General features: G+C 43.9%; 1 protein-coding gene across 1 annotated transcript; it reads right to left on the bottom strand.

Annotated features, from left to right (window-relative positions):
- Nucleotides 1-3,072: 3,072 nt before the first annotated feature.
- On the bottom strand, nt 3,073-15,605 carry LOC134517580 (lipase member M-like). The gene is made up of 10 exons (XM_063339223.1): nt 15,421-15,605; nt 12,973-13,102; nt 10,694-10,808; nt 10,253-10,451; nt 9,349-9,458; nt 8,243-8,379; nt 7,139-7,279; nt 6,104-6,175; nt 4,785-4,853; nt 3,073-3,747 (listed from the first exon to the last, which is right to left on the bottom strand). The coding sequence occupies exons 2-10, from the start codon at nt 13,093-13,095 to the stop codon at nt 3,514-3,516; spliced, it is 1,200 nt and encodes a 399-aa protein (XP_063195293.1). The 5' UTR covers nt 13,096-13,102; nt 15,421-15,605; the 3' UTR covers nt 3,073-3,513.
- Between the last annotated feature and the right edge of the window lie 1,291 nt (nt 15,606-16,896).

A 16,896-nucleotide genomic window follows, 5' to 3' on the forward strand; every position in this document is an offset into this window, starting at 1 on the left:
TTTAGAAGACTCTAATGTCTGCATTAGTGAAAAGATTTACTTTATAGCCAGCTGGGCTATGTGGGCTTCAAGGTCTCAGTGTTTTCAAGCCTTGCCAGATGCAGGGATGAGGAGGAACGAGGCCTGGGCACTTGACACAGGCTGGCCAGCAGGATTATTTCATACTATGAACGTCACATTCAATATAAATTGGAAAGTTTGGTGCGTAGTGCTCTCTCTCCCTTGATGGTGACGGTATGGAGAACTTCTTGCCCCAGTGCTGGACCGCTGAGCCCTTCTCTTCCTCCCGAAGCCGCAGCGTTTGCAATGTCCGACATTTGCTGTGCACTCCTGGGAGTGCACAGCTTCCTACTGATAGAATTGTTTGAGTATAATTCTTGTATATTTTATATTAGTGTCAGGATCAATAGTGGTTCTTTAGTATTATTGTTAATTATTTAGTCTTATCCTATTAAATCTATTTATATTTCAACCCTCATGTTTCCTTATTTTCCCCGATTCCCCTTCCTGGGTGGGGAGGGGTCATCGGGTGATAGAATAATTGTCTAAATGATAATAAATTGTTATGGGTTTCTCAAACCATAACACTGTGGTACCCGGGAAAGTAGTACCTGAGCTGTGGTGCCTGGGAAAGAGGGATGGCTGGAGAGGAGGGGGCCGTCTCCCCTAAGGCAGAGGAGGTTGGGGGTTGCAGGAAGAATAGAAGCTGTCAGCCTGGGTTTTTGAGGAGGCTGTGCGGTGCAGGCCTGTGGGCTGGCCTAGAGCTTTGCTAGGAATATCTATCAGTTGCTCCATGATAAGTTTGGATGATCTTCTTGGTGGCCTTCTGCTGAATTGCTCAGAAGATATTGGTCATATCAATGTCTTTCCTGGGACCCAAATCTGGACACAGAAGTCTAGATGCAGCCTAAGATACTTGTATTTAGCCCATCCTGCACCCGCAGGCATAGTAAGGGCATTTCACTTCCTTCCTTTCATTGTGTACATGGCTTGGCATCCCAGCCTTGAAGTACCACACTTGGTGCTGGTGGCCGTGGTGTGGGGCAACAGGCCTTGGTCCTGGCTTTAGTAACAGGAGGGACTGATTTGAGCAAAAAACAAAAATCCTGTTTGTTCAATTACCTTGCTATCTTGTATTTTTCATGCGACACCAGTGGTTCACTGAGTTTGGCTGAAAGTGCTATAAAATACAGGCTCTAGTCTATGCCATGGAGGAGTTTCTCTGTCTTTAGTGGAGCTGTTGAGCTAATCCCATCCCGAAGCAGAGGTGCAAGGAACCCTTACAATGCTGCAAGGGTGTTGTCTGGGTAGCTAACTTCTGAGGGGGAGTGTAAGGGGTGAGGGGTGAGTGTTGCTGTTGTCCAGACACTGGCCATTCTGGGACTGCATTCCTGATGGATGGCAATAAGAAGATAACGTTTGCTTGCAGGAAACTCTAGGAAGTTGAGAAGCTACCTGATGAGCATTTGGAAATTTTTTGTCTTCCATCAGAGAATTTGGCAATCCTTTGAAAAGTCAGTTAGGTTAAAGGTAATGTTAGGTTGAACACTAGGTTTAGGTGTTTAGTGTGGAAGACACTGCACGTTGTGTTCTTTTCCAAACAGTGTTGGTCACTGACATGAGTGCTTCCCTGTAACCTCTTTCAGGGTGTGGCTGTGGCTGGTTCTTATTGTACAGCACAGGAACGCCCTCTAGAGAAGTTTGAATTTGATGTCCTGGAGTCCCCGTTGGTGGCTGCTTCCGAACTGAGTGAGCTTAATCTCAGACCTGCGTTCACACAACCGGGTTTTGAGGAACTAGTAGATCTGCTTTCATTCATCTCCCAGAAAGGGCAGTCCCCAGTGTCTGCCCATTGCTTTCTTCAGCTGGGCAGAGCCATGTGCTCTGGTTCATGGAGAATCTGCGTTAGTTCATGGTTAACCCTGACTCTGTGGCAGGGAAAAGGCACCACTGGTGAGGGGAAGGAGTTTGGTGTTGTGATTCTTTGTTTTCCCTCCCTTCCATCGTGTGTTTTGTGCAGCGTCATGCTGTCAGGTTTATTGTGTGCTTCTCGACTGAATGTTGGGTGGTGCTGCAGAAGTGTGCATGAGAGCAGAGGTGAAGGACTTTGCTGCCAGACACTTCAATGAGGTGCTCAATTCCTCTTTACCTAAGCTGGAATTCTTGGTCCTGCTCCCCCTCCCTTCAGACCTAGAGCTTGCGTTTGTATTGGGTGTAATGTTTGATGTGCCCGTGCCAGGACTGCCCTGCTATGTTGTGGAGGTGGGCTAGGTCTGTTTTGAGTTCTCTGGGGTGGTCAGGACACTGGGGGTTATAAATAGTGTGGTGTAAGTGCAATCTCTGTGTCTTGGACTGTGAACGTCTCCAGAAGCTGTGAGCTCAGTTCCCAGTGATACCACAGGCTGCTAGAGAAGGTGTGTCATCTCCTTAGCATGTGTTTTCTATATTGCATGAGGCAAACATGTTTTGCTTATATATTGGTATCTATCTCCCAGATTACCATCAAACGGGTTTCGTTTGCCACAAGTCTCGATTGAGGAATCCGGGCTTAAGCCCCCACCTAGAAACACCCACAGTGCCTAAGCTACCGTGTCTTGGACTGGAATGATGAACCCTTTGATGTGATTTTTCACCTCCTGGAATAATCCTGTAGGTGAGCAAGTGGGACACACTAACACTGTGAACTGAGAAGCTAGAAGAACTGGAAACAACTTCTTTACTGACAATGCCAGGAATATTTCTTGAGATTAATGCTGTTGTCCTTTTTGCGCAGGCTGCTGCTATGTCTGCACACCCTCAATCCTTAGTTTCCAGGTTATGGACGTAAAGGCAATTGTGCTCTTTGTAGTAAGAGGGTTAACAAAGCATTAGTCAGTGTGACTATCTGCATCTGTCCAACAATCAAGTGAATTCTCTCTGACATAGGTTTCCTGATGTTGGATTCCTTGGCATTTGGACCATTAAAGCCAACTACTGTCTGCTTACATGCCATGGTAGTCTTACAAGTGAGTCTTTTGGGTTTGGCTTGCTGCTGTTGTTAATGTGAGAAGAAAACAGGTGAAACACTCTATCAAGAGGATAGACGATTTAATTTAAACAAAGATCAGTAATGCTTCAACAGAGAAATTAGTATCTCCCATTTTTGGGTTTTTGTGGAATAACAGCTCTGCCTCAGCTGGAATATGTGATATTGTTCTGCCAGGGAAGAGAAAATGAAATCTTAGTTGTACCAAAACCAGTCCTATAAAAGCTAAAGTTTTCCAAACCAAGTGATCCCTGAAGTGTTCCTTCCAATGTATTTGTATTTTCAGTGGTCATCCCCACATACCTCAACTTCTTCAGTGAGACTGCAGTCGACAAAATAATGTGACACCATGGAAATCAAAATAAGAAATTTGCAAACCAATTGATGGTGGTTTGTAAACCCCTACATCAAAGCCTATATCCATATTCAACTGCTAAATAGAAATCTTTGGGGGTTTTACTGGATGAATGAATTCCCCGTGTGAAGCTTCAAAGGTGTTTTGCTATTAGTTCAATGATTTTTCGATACATTCTCTCAGTTGCATCAAGGCCCCAGATGAAATCAAGATGTCCCCAAGCAGGAATGTGCTCATGGTAAATGAGATTAGAAATCTGAGGAAGCAGCTTTGCCATGTCTTTTGGATCTGCAAATTTGTCAAGTCCACCGCTCCAAACAGCAATTGGTATGTTTATCTTCTCTATCTTGTACGCAGGAGGAGCAGACTGTAAGGAAGGGAGGAGACCTGAGTGAATGCTGTTGTATGAGAAGTTCTTTAGAGAAAGGATTCTGTGCAAGCATCTCTCTCTCCCTTCTGCACGTTCTACAGTAAAACAGTAAGGATGGAGGCCACCCTCTTAGTGTTTATTGCCCTATCTCCATTCCCTGTCTACCATGAAAGGGAACGATCCGTCCTATTCCCGTGTCTTTCCTTAGTGCCTGGCTATGAGTTGTCCTGCAGTTTGACACCTACTTGTGCCCTTTGGAGGTGGGGATATGGAAAGCTCAGTGTCTGTGTTTATCAGGCAAAGACTGCGGAGTTGTTGCTCATGTGTGTCCTGTTTTTGGCCTATGTAGGGTCCTCTTCATGCTTTTATGGGGCATGGAGTGAAAGACTTTTAGTTGTATTGTCCCAGACTTCACTTGACACTCTCTGTAGGTCACAGTGTTGTTACTGATGGAGTAATAGCCCGTGAGCATACTTGCCTTCCCTATTGTCTGTGGGGTGGTAAGAGACCATGCACAAAATGCTTTTAAATTGACCCCTGTTATCTAAGGGTTGTTCTGTTGTTATTCTCATTGACTGCTTTTTTAGGGCAACTTCCTAACCATCCAGAGTATTGGGAATAGAATATTGCCCATTCAAAAATGTAAACTTCAGTATTTAAAGACCATATGTGTGGATGGAAGGTGTCTGAGAAATCTTTGGAATCTTCCTCCACCTGTAAAATAGTGTGCCACATATGAAATAACCTGCCCTGACTCAGAAAAGCTCTCTACAAGTCAACTGGTCTGATCAAATCTCAAAAAACTGTCAGGCAAGTTACCAGGGCTGCAGGAGGAGCGCAGCATTTCTGAGTGTTGACTGGGCAGTAACCAAACTCCTAGTGACCAAGTTTTTTCTGTTTCCTTTTTTCTGTACAGGATACATTAGTTCACCACAGCAGTAGCCTCTCTGAAAGCAGCTCTCTCTTTGAATTTTTCTGTTCTTATTTTTTCCAGGACCCAAGGACGAGATCTCAGGGAAACCGTATTGCCTTACCTGGTTGTATTTCTTCATGTTTTCCTTAGCGCCGTAGTCATAAGCTTGAAATTGGCCTGAACGCGTTAGCTATTAATATTGTAACAAGGACAGATAAAATGAAAGTGTTAGGAGACAGAACAGAGTGCAGGAGGCATTTTCCTGCCTGTGACTGAACCCACGGCTCAGGCAGTGGACAGGCTTCCAGGGGTACTGAGGATGGATTGTAGGGTGAGTGGCTTTATCTCCTTTCCTCTTGCTAACATTCTCTCCTGATTCTCAGCCACGACCCTTGGTAAGTTATGAAAATTTTGCTTGACTATTTTAGTTAACTAAAGTTGGGATCCCTGTTTGTGACACGGAGGTATGTAAGGGCTATTACTAGTCTAGTGTAACATATGGTACCTCCTGACACACCTCGACTTTTGTGTGTCACTTTGGTCTGCTCACAGCACTGGTGACATTTACAGAGGCTCTGTACTTCTTACAAGAGTTTGGCTACTGGGGGAAGAGTGTGATTAGCTTAACACTAAACTGTTGTCTTCGTGAATGTGCTTTGTCAAAAGGAAAAAAAAAAAAATTAATCTGTCTTACTGAAAACGGATGTGCATTTTTTTTTTTCACCTTTAAGTAACTGAGGATATGCTAGAAATCTGGTAGCTTCTCTCTATTTCTCTATTTTCTGCCTTTGTGTGCTGGTGGTCTGTATCCTGTGAATTTTCGTCGGGGGTGTGTGCAGAACCATAAGTCTATTTAAGTGTTGCCAGAAGCGGCCACAATTCTGTGCACATACAGTGATGTATTTCTGAGACAACGCTCTCTTGTCCTGGTTTGATTTGGAACCTAGGCAGAACAACTTAGGTCTGAGAGCAGCGTAAGATGCCAGCAGAAGAGGCAGTCCCCCAGCAGAAGCGTTTGTGCGGTTAACTGGGTCTGGGAGGTGATGCAGGCTGCAATTAACCCTCTGGGAGAAAAGCTTTAGCCTGGATCAATTCTTTGTCTGGACCATCCCCTGGCCGCTCAAGTTCGCTTCTGCAGCTCTCAAGGCGAGTGTCTTCATAAATAAAGATGAAGGCTGGAACGCTATTAGAGCCCAACGTGCAGAGAGGCCTGATGCGCCCTGGGGAAGTCTCAGTGCCTGATACCAAAGGGGCAATTCAGGTAACGGTCTGGTGAGCCACAGGGAACAGAGATCCCTCTGTGGCGGGCGCTCACGGCAGCACGCGAGAAGATGTGATGGGCAGTTTCCCAGATCTACCACCTCTGGACTTCCCTGGAGACTGTCGGTTGCATGAAAAGCAGTAGTAAGAGTCAGCTTATATGTCAGTGTGTGGTTATACCTGATGCCAGTGAATAATGTTCTGTACGGATACTCCAGCGGGGGTATGTCCTACGTATGTATCCATTCGACTCTGTAGAGAAAGCAGAAGCGTTACAAAGGCAATGATCCAGCGCTGTGTGAGAATAAAGCTGTGAAGGACCTGAGCAACATACTGCTGCTGTGTTAAAACCCCATTTTAATAGGATGTTCTTCAAATATCAAAAAGAAAGTTGAGGAGAGACTCACAAATATGTGAATTTACAGTAGGAAAAGAGTATGTAGAATTTTATGCCTTTGGGAGAGTCTTTCCCATGTTAGTACTTAGTCATATGGAAAACATCGTTTGGAGAGTGTCTATGGGCTTTGTTTTTCTCAGTTTCTACAGTTTGTATGATGCTTTTAAATAGTGCTGTGCTTAGTCAGGAGAGGAGGATTGCATAACGAGGCTACATGTGTGTGAGCTTTTTATAGGAACACTTGTTAAGTTGTCTGAGTATGTGAGATCAAAGGCCACTGGAGAACTGACATGTGGAAGGTCTGCAAGAAAAAAAAAAGTAGCAGCCAGAGTAAAGGAATGAGGTCTTGCTGTTGAGAGAAGTGTAAAGAAACAGCTTTGAGCTTTGACTAGAAACGTTTTGATGTGTAGTGACCAAAAAGAAACAAACTCTTATGTTCAGAGGATCTGGATATCTTCCTATTTAGGAAGGAAAATATGAATCATGCAAAAGAAAAAAGGTGTTTCTCCTTCTATTTGTCCATTTCAAAAAGCTTTGGTATCTTTTCCACTTTTCTTTTGCTTATACCCAGAAGAGGAGACACTGAGGGACACCATTGCATGATGGGACCATTCTGAATTCAGCCTTTCTTCCTTGCGTGATTTGAATGTGTCAGGTGGCAGATCTCATATTAGCTGAGGTCCTGGTTGGCATTACTGAAACCCTCAACACATTTCTCTATGTCTCTGTAACTGCTTGTAGACATAAGGCAGAAAAATTATTTTCCTTCAAAATTACTTGAGCTTTACTTGTATTAGAGTGTTCTTAGATGTGCTTACCGTGTTCAGACTTTGCATTCTGTCCCCAGATATGAAGCAGAAGATACTGGCACAAACTTTTCCCAGAGATCTGCAGAACCATGTTAAAGGCCCTTTCAGCAGTCCATTCTGATGAAGAGTTCCTTTGCAGCCAAGTAGTAACTGAGGAGAGGAAAAGTGCAAAACTTCTGTTTTTTTCCTTGTTGCAGGATTATTTCATGCAGAAAACTGTCACTCCCGTTTCTCTGATAGTCTTCCCTCTTAAGTAAGATTGCTGAAACGAAACTGCTTGACATCCCAGTATCCTTTAAAGTGTGTTCTTCCCAAGAGCACACCAGATGTTCTTCCTGCTTCTTATTATTAGGCAGGAGTCACTGTCCGTCTGACTGTAGTGCGTTGACCTCAGTGAGAAAGGGCAGTTGGCTGCACTCGTGACTGCAGAGTACAGGAAGTCCCTTTTTGCCCTAATATTTCTTCCAGGCAGGTACACAAACTGTACTGTGAGTATTGCTACTGCGTAAAAGAGGGAGCAGACAAATGAGGAGGATGCAGAGCTGGATGCTCTATAGTCACATAATGGGTACAGCATGGCCAGAAAGCGGATGTGCTCCTGCAGTTTAACATTAAGTTTAGCATGCAGGATTTCCACCATTCCCAGCAAATTTTACTAAACTGGTAAATTCTGGTGTGAAATAGGTATTTCCCTTTAAGTTTCCTTTATCATTTTACAAGTGAATATTTCACAAGCATAAATGAGCTGCATGTATAATAAAATTAAGATGCGAAATCTCTTATTTGTAGTTTTCTACTAGTGCCTAAGCCTAGATTTAGTAGACTACGTTAGACTCCTTTTATTCTGGTGTTTGTGAGTTTCCTTCAAAAATACTTGATTTCAACAAATAATGGTGAAAGTATGCCTGTTATCTTAAAGAAGTTGCAAAAGAGATACCATGCCAAGTCTTGCAGCTTAGCTCTGTGGAAAATCTGAAGTCTACCAGCACTGTCATCAGCCTGATACACTGAATTAATTCCTAACTCATCACCCCCTTAAAATCGGTTCAGCTTGAGTGAGTCCAGTAGAGACAAGGCAGACGATTATGTCTTTTAGAAAGAGGAATGACATACCCTGATCAGTGATTCAGGAAGACGTGCAAATGTTACCAGAGGACTGGTAGCATGTGTGATTGTGGTTACTGGTCCCACAGCAAAGAACACTTTAACCCTTTGAGCCAACTCAGGATAAGTGGAAAATGCTATGAAGCCTGCAAACACAAAAGACACCACTCAAATTATTGAAGAGATCTCCACAGACCAAATAAACAAAAAAGCAGTAGCCAGCAAAGAAGTGAGACTAGATTAGCAGCCCATTGGCTGTTGCCATTTCTATGCTGCAGACCCAAGGGAAATGTGTGATTCTTGAAACTTTCATTTGGGAGGCAGAGTTCATTCTAAGGATACAGGTTCATTAGAGCATGTCCAGACATTGATTTTCTCAGAATTGACAATGTGGTGTTAAGGCCATTTTTGGGGGAGAAGATGCATTAATCAGATATTTTTATTTCAAATTCCCGTTAAAGTTCTCCAAACTCTAATAAAATAATGAGTTTTTCAGCTTGCAATCTCTAAAAGACCGTATAAGTTTACACTGTCACACAGTGATACAAAAATTGTCTGAGGATTATGAGCAGATTTTTACATGTAACTAAGTGCAAACTCAGGTGAGGGTGAACGCACACATAAAGGAAGAGAATGGGGAAGGAAGGAAGGAAGGAAGGAAGGAAGGAAGGAAGGAAGGAAGGAAGGAAGGAAGGAAGGAAGGAAGGAAGGAAGGAAGGAAGGAAGGAAGGAAGGAAGGAAGGAAAACCAAAGAAGAGGTGCATCCCATCCTGTTTTCTGAACACATCTACATTTCTCCACTGATATATTTGTGAGAACTTTAACTGGTTGCCTAGAACATAGGTATCTAAAGACAAAGAAGGTGGTGTCTTGGCCTGAATGATTCATTCTGCAAAAGGACCCTTAGAATGCAGGTAGGAGAATAAAGGAAAATAATTGTCTAAGAATGTGGCCACGTGCCACTTCCACCCATTTTCTCCTTTGTTTCTGAGTTTATTTTTGTAAAAGGGCAATGGCACACCATGGCATAAACCCCAATATCTACTCATGGATCTTATATATAAATCATAGACACTAACACTAACTGTTTTGAACTCAGGCAGCCCTAATGTTACCTGCAGCTGAAGCTTCCGAGTGACCAATATAGTACACATTCTTCTGCCCGGTTTTATTCATGATGAAGTACAGCTCTGCTGGAATATCGTATTTACCCATTTCATCGAAGCTACAGGGGAGAAACACAAAAAGCTAGCAGGCAGTTTGGCTGTCACAGTGTGAGTTACTGACTGTCAGTTTTGCTCATTGCGCCAAACAGGACCCATTGAAAGGTGGGGTCGCACGCTTTGCATTCTTGCTTGAGTTGGGGAAGGGGGTAGAGGGACGCAGCTGTGCTGCCAGGCTGCCCCATGCCTTGGGCTCTCTGCAAAGGTTCTGTCTATTAGCAGAGGCTCTTCCAGACGTGATTGTAATCATTGCTTTCACCAACATAGATTACAAAAAATATTTATCTCTCAGTTAACATCAGTTGTGATACATCAGATTTCTAGACTGAGCTGGGCAGTCTCCTCTCCTGTCTGCACTTGGGACATGGTATCTGGTGAGAGACTTCAAGATTATTGATGCCTCCCAGTTTTGGAAGTCTTCTCCCCAAAGAAAGCAGCACTGTGTGTGGACAAAGGTGACCTCACTGTGTATGGACAAAGGTGACCTGTGTTCTTCCAGCTTTGCTTCTGTATGTGCTGATTCCAGAAGGACCTGTCAGATTGCGTAGCCACGCCCTTCTCATGACCCCCCAGAAGTGGCTGCATCTGGAGAAAAGAGTTGGTCTAGTCTCCTTAGATGTTGCATGTCCCACTTGAAGTCAGATTATATGAAAATAATTAGGGTTTTCATATAATCCAGAAGGGGATATTTTCATATAACCAGAAAGGGAAAGATTCTGCATCCCAATGTTAACTGCCCAGTCTTGCTAGTCCCCTGAATGTTGCTTTCTTCAGTAATTCTTCCTCCACCGAGTACCTGAACTGCCAGAACTCTTTCTGGCTGGGATTAAGGGTCTTGTGTTTTAAAGACCAGGTGTCTCCTCGGCTGTTTCCCATCCAGACATCATAGCCAGCATCTGCTAGGATGAAGCCTAGACTGTTGTTGGGCAGGTTAGAGATCCAGTGAGTAGAATCTCCTAAAGTACCATGGTGTAGCAAGACTGCAGGCTTTTTCCCTGGAAAAGAAGAGGGTTTTCTTATGCTGTAGTAGTAAGTAATATGTAGTTAAAACTGGGGTGCAGAGATTGGTTTTGCAGGAGTTTTTTAACCTATATACTGAATTCAGGCCACATTCCTGACTAGGTGCTCTTGCTGAGATGGAAAGGTGTGGAACATGCCATTGCATGTGCAAAGGGGAAAGATGGGGGACGTGTGTGAGAGCCAACTCTCAGACTTTCCATATGTCCTGTAATCACACCTGTATTTTGGCTGTTCCTCCCAGCAGGAATTCTGAAAACAGCAAGAATGTATCCATCCTGCGTGGTAACTTCATATTCCTCACTGGGGTACCCATGATATCTGATAATTTCAGTCTGTGGGAAGCCAAAGGAGAGCTTGTTAACATGCATTTACGATGTAGAGGTTTGTGAAGAAGGTGTCTAGAGGCTACTTCTATAGAGGAATGTGAAGCTAGCCAAGAACATGCCAGGGAGATTAATATGATAACATAGAACTGGCTTTTTCTCTACTGCTCTGTGTTGTTCTGGTAGGAAGGGACCCGAAAGAAATTCTTGTAGGACAGTACAACCCATGCCTTTCTCTTTCGGAAATGATCAGATATATGCTATAACATAGCCATGGAGGCTGGAGGATGCAAACGGCAGCGAGAGTAGTTGAGCTGTGTTTGTGTGATGTGGTTTGTGTATGCTCTTTAACATTGTACCTCTCAAATTGAAATACCAAGATCTGCGTTTGCATCTGGTTAGACTTGGAGGTCTCCTGACATACTGCATATTGCTTATGTTTTGGCTAGGTAGTAATTGCTGTAGCAGTGACACCCAAGCACTACACAGGCTTATAAGAGTGTCAGGATGACAGAGCTCACCTGTGCAGTAAATAAGACAGTTTCTGGGCCCTGTAACTTGATTGTATGTGCTGTCATGTGGTAGGACTGTCCTGGGAGTAGCTTTTCTCTGAGTATCCCAGTACTCTCCACCACTTTTCCTGGATGCATCTTTGTTCTTTTAGACTTTGGGGATGATGCTATTAAACAGCTTGGATAAAGCCATCCTGTTTTGGAGGTTAACCTGGCTGAGCAGCATGGAGGAACGCTGGTTCTCTTTAATATCTTTATCAATGATTTGGACAAAGGGATCAAGAGCACCCTCAGTAAGTTCGCAGACAACATCAAGTTGGGTGGGAGTATTGATCTGTTTGAGGGTAGGATGGCTCTGCAGAGGGATCTGGACAGGCTGGATCGATGGGCTGAGGCCAATGGTATGAAGTTCAACAAGGCCAAGTGCGGGGTCCTGCACATGGGTCACAATGACCCCATGCAGTGCTACAGGCCTGGGGAAGAGTAGCTGGAAAGCTGCCCAGCAGAAATGCACCTGGAGTGTTTGTTGACAGGTGGCTGAATATAAGCCAGCAGTGTGCCCAGGTGGGGCAAAAAGGCCAACAGCATCCTGGCCTGTATCAGGAATAGTGTGACCAGCAGGACTAGGGAAGTGATTGTCCCTCTGTACTCAGCACTGGCGAGGCACTACCCCAAATACTGTGTTCAGTTTTGGGCCCTTCACTACAAGGAAGACATGGAGGTGCTGGAGCGTGTCCAGAGGACAACAAATCTGGTGAGGGGTCTGGAGAACAAGTCTTATGAGGAGTGGCTGAGGGAGCTGAGATTGTTCAGCCTGGAGAAAAGGAGGCTGAGGGGAGACCTTATCACTTTCTGCAACTACCTGAAAGGAGGTTGTAGCGAGGTGGGGGTTGGTCTCTTCTCCCAAGTAACAAGCAATAGGACAAGAGGAAATGGCCTCAAGTTGCACTAGGGGAGGTTTGGATTGGATATTAGGAAAAATTTCTGCACTGAAAAAGGGTTATCAAGCCTTGGAACAGGCTGCCCAGAGAAGTGGTTGAGTCACCATCCCTGGAGGTATTTAAAAGACGTGTGGATGTGGTGTGGGGACATGGTTTAGTGGTAACTTGGCAGTGCTAGGTCAATGATTGGACTTGATGATCTTAAAGGTCTCTTCCAACCAAAATGATTCTATGATTCTATTCTATGATTCCACGATTCTAGGCAAGCCGGGTAGGGTGGATCTCCTATTACAGACTCGCTCTCAGCATCACCTATCACACTCTTGCCACTATTGCGAGGAAATCTGGTGATTCAGAGCAAGGGGTCTTGGATTACTTTGTGTTGTGAGAATCTGCTGTTTGAAGAAGGGGTTCATCCTACCTTGCCACTGTACTGAGCAAACAGGTTGTTACAGAAGGGGAGGACTTTGCCTCCCTCGAGACTAGAAACCAGCCTTTGCCTCTACTGCAAAGGAAGTCTTCTCTCTGGCAGCTCAGAATTTTTGGATAGCAGCATTAAGGTTTCTTCTAGGCAGGTGCTCCCTATCACAATGCTGGAATGACCCCTTTGAAGAGGGTCTACTTTTAGTCTCATGACAGGGACTGTTAGTGGTGGGGCAGTGGTAACGGTAATTGGAGAGTCAATTTAGAAAGAAAGAGGTAGAAAATGACTCAACTTACAACATTCATAAAGCATTCGGGGTTGCGAGTCTTCCTGTTGTCTGAATTCAGAGTGGGGGGTGTTGTGAATCCCACTGAGAAGGCAATTCCTTGGGCGCAGAGCAGCAGGAGGAGGCACCACATCTTGGGGCTGTGTGAAAGAGCACATGCAGGGGTGTTTGTGTTAGGAAGAGAGTGTCATGGAATTTCACAGGAAGACACAAGTGGGGATTCTCCTGAAGGTTGCCCAGGGTCTGTTCCCCAGCGGTCTGCCTGAATAAGTACCTGTGTGAGGGTGGACTGTCTACGGGTTCCCTGTTTAAGGAGTGAGTCAAAGGCTCCAGGAGGACGTGGAACCTCCCTGGGAGAATGTGCGTTTATGATATCAGTGCTAGTTTGTGTCAAGGGTTCCTTCCTTTTTCTCTCATGTGTGGTCATTCCTATTGTAAATCTGTGTCTTGGCCACCTGGAGGAAAAATGGCATTTTCATGGGTTTTAGGGTTTGACTGATGGTCACAGGGAAGCTTTTCTGAATAGAAATTGTAGGGTGCAGTCTGTCTAGTTAGTTACCTTTGTAATCAGCATAGAGGAAACAAGCAGGTCATAAAACCGGAGTTTATTATCTGACATATTTTGAGGAAGATTTTCAAGATTGGAGAGCTGGGAGTGGACAGCCAAAAGATTTGTTTTCTCTGAACTTCTTCATGAGGGAGTGCTGTGATTTAACCCCAGACAGCAACTGAGCACCATGCAGCTGCAGATTCATTGCCTGCCCCTGGTGGGATGAGGGAGGGAATCAGTGGAGTAAAAGTGAGAAAACTTGTGGGTTGAGATAAAGACAGTTTAATAAGTAAAGCAAAAGCCCTGTACACAAGCAAAGCACAACAAGGAATTAATTCACTGCTTCCCATGGGCGGGCAGGCAGGTGTTCAGCCACCTCCAGGAAAGCAGGGCTCCATCACGCATAACAGTTACTTGGGAAGACAAAACACTGTAACTCTGAACGTCCCTCCCTTCCTTCTTCTTCCCCCAGCTTTATATACCGAGCGTGATGTCGTATGGAATATCTCTTTGGCCAGCTGGTGTCAGCTGTCCCAGCTGTGTCTCCTCCCAATTTTTGGTGCACTCCCAGCCAACTCGCTGGTGGGGCGGTGTGAGGAGCAGAAAAAGACTCAACTACTTAGCCACAACCAAAACCAGCAGTGCACTATGAACACCATTCTCATACCCAATCCAAACACAGCGTTATACCAACCATTAGTAAGAAAGTCAACTCTATCCCAGCTGAAACCATGAGAGGGTGGGAGTTCTCAATTCTTTTAATTTTTGGTTAAATCTGTCATACCCCTTGAGTCATTAGAACATTTGTATTAAATCAAAACTGGGATAATTAATTTCAGCATCCAAACCACTCTACTGCATCCACTTTGTAGGAGAATACTTCCATTCTTCTGTCAATAGAACAGAAATGCTCCCACCCGTGTGCTCTGGAAGCACAGTTTTACAGTAGATACTCCACTGCTTTCTGAAGTTTTATTCAGTTCAAACAGAGTAAACACGTTCCTCTATTTCTGCATGTGGCACATAGTTTGGGAACAAAACTGAAAAGTTCAGCTTAAGTCACAGGGCTTTTTTTGTATTAAAAGTAAGGCAATGGGGTAGCTAAATTGTTGCCCTTTTTAAGGTATACTTTTTTCTATATACTATATTGTCGCCTGACTTAGCTGGCATGTTTTAATGCACCACCAGAGGAATGCTTTGTAAATCAGATACACTGTGCCTGTTAACTCCAAGACTCTGCATGCACTGTCTCATTAAGTCTTGACTGTAGGAGCCTTGAACAGCAATCTAGTCTTTTTACATAATGAAGCAGCGCCAAAGAGTGGCATTTACCATGGCAAACAGGAATTAACTGAAATATTTAACTAAAAAAAATTAAAAAAAGTAGAGGAAGAGACCTGAAAGATACATTCAAAAGGCCATTTATGAAGACTTTTGATATTCAACAAAACTAAGCTTTAAACTTTCTATTTTTTTCACATTGTAAATGGGACAGAAAGGCACCAGGGCAATTAATGTAGTTAGCAGATATCAGAATCTCCTGGTTAACTTATAAGGAAAGCTTAAATGCATTTGGAACTATGAGAGCAAAATACTTAATTTATGCACACATTTTCCATACTGAGATTTTCATGCATCCACAGTGACATCCTTAGGAAAAAAACACGAACAAGTAGAACAAAATGAAACCATCAGTTACTCCTTTTTCCCATTTGAGCAGCTCAAAGGCTTCTTCATCTCCTCAGCTTTAGCAAACACGCACTTTGATGCATAGCATCAGGCTCGTGGATCAGAAAGGATGCAGGCTGTCTACTCTGGCAAGCAACTGCGCAAAAGCAAGACTGCACATCTTCATGGAGGCAGGCAACAGAGATAGAGACCATGAACACATATCTACAAGCAACTTACCTCGGCTTTGACTGCCTTGCTCGTGTCTTCTGCTGCAGTTCCTGGTCCGTCTCCACTAGCAGGCTGATTCACTGGCAGACACCTTTGCCAGTAAAAGGAAATAAAAATTCACTTACGAGCAGCAGTAGAGTGCTGTGTGATTTCTGCATGTATAGGAGAGCATCTTTAACTACTCATTTGTCAGTATTTAAGGAGTGGAGTTACTTTATGATAAACACCACTGTTGCACAATACTCTGAAAGAGCCAATTGCACCACAAAGCAGGAGAGGTAAAGGAGGTGTCTAACCTGTGGTTAAGATATTTAGCAGGGACCTGGGGGATTCTTGCCCCGGAGGCTGTAACAGATCTCGATCTTGATCTGTTACTGCTGCCTGTCTCAGGGAGTGCTGTGACCACATTATTTTGGGATGAAGAGGAGCAGAAGTCCAGCTTTTCTCAACACTTTCTACCTATGAATGTGGTCTCTGTTGCCATGGTTTGTACAGAAGCTGGCATGGTCACTTGTTTTGTGAACTGCTGTTTGCAGATTGCTCGGGGACAGTAAGGTGCGTGTTTAGTATCCTACACATATTCCTAAGTCTGTTGTTCAGTGAACACCATAACGTGAAAAGACCAGTTTGCTCTGAATTAGCCTGCTCCTGCAGGGATTCTCGGGTATTGAATTAAGTTTGGAAACATTGTGTAAACTTTGACTCAGAGAGGATGCTAACAAGATTTCTTGCTTCTTCCAAGCCATTTCCATGAACTCTGTGAAAACATGGAAACCTCTGCCTAACTGCTGAATTAATTGTAGTCAGCCCAAGGGCTCAGCCCTCACTGAAATTGGCCTGGTACAGCAAATTTCCTGGAATGTGGGTGCTAATCATCTGCTGTCTTGAGTGGGAAAATGGATTGAAGTCTTTGTTAGTAAACAGAACGTGAGAGTCACCACAGTTTATAAAGCAGAGTGCAGTTTGTGGAAAAGTCAAGAAAGTGATTTCTCAATGAAAAACATTACAGCTCGGCAAGTCTGATACCCCTGGTACAGGTGTCTTTTCTCTGCTGTATTCCCAGCTAACACCATAATACCTTTTTTTGTTTTATAGAATTTTCAGCCTGGAATGATCTGCAACATTTTACCTAGTTTAACTGCATGCCAGCATATGGGATATATGTATGATATTATTTCTGATATTGTCAGTAGGAATTGAGTGAAGAGCAAAAGACAGGTAAACTCACCTGAAAAATGGAAAAGAGACAATGAAAGTAATGCATATAAAAAGAGCATAGGAAACATAAAGCCTAAAAGGTATACAGAAACTTCCCAGGACATACTGTCCTTACTTAGAGAACCATGCCAGCTGAGATAGTAGGTATTCTGTTTTGAAAATGCTGGAGAAAAATGTTGATGCCCAGGTGATCTGGAGTACAGCTGGACATAGCATGAGGTGTCCAAGCATGTCTTAGCCCCCAGTGCCTGCCAACTCCCTCAGGTA

This window comes from Chroicocephalus ridibundus, chromosome 6 (genome assembly GCF_963924245.1).
Source record: "Chroicocephalus ridibundus chromosome 6, bChrRid1.1, whole genome shotgun sequence".
Taxonomy (NCBI): Eukaryota; Metazoa; Chordata; class Aves; order Charadriiformes; family Laridae; genus Chroicocephalus; species Chroicocephalus ridibundus.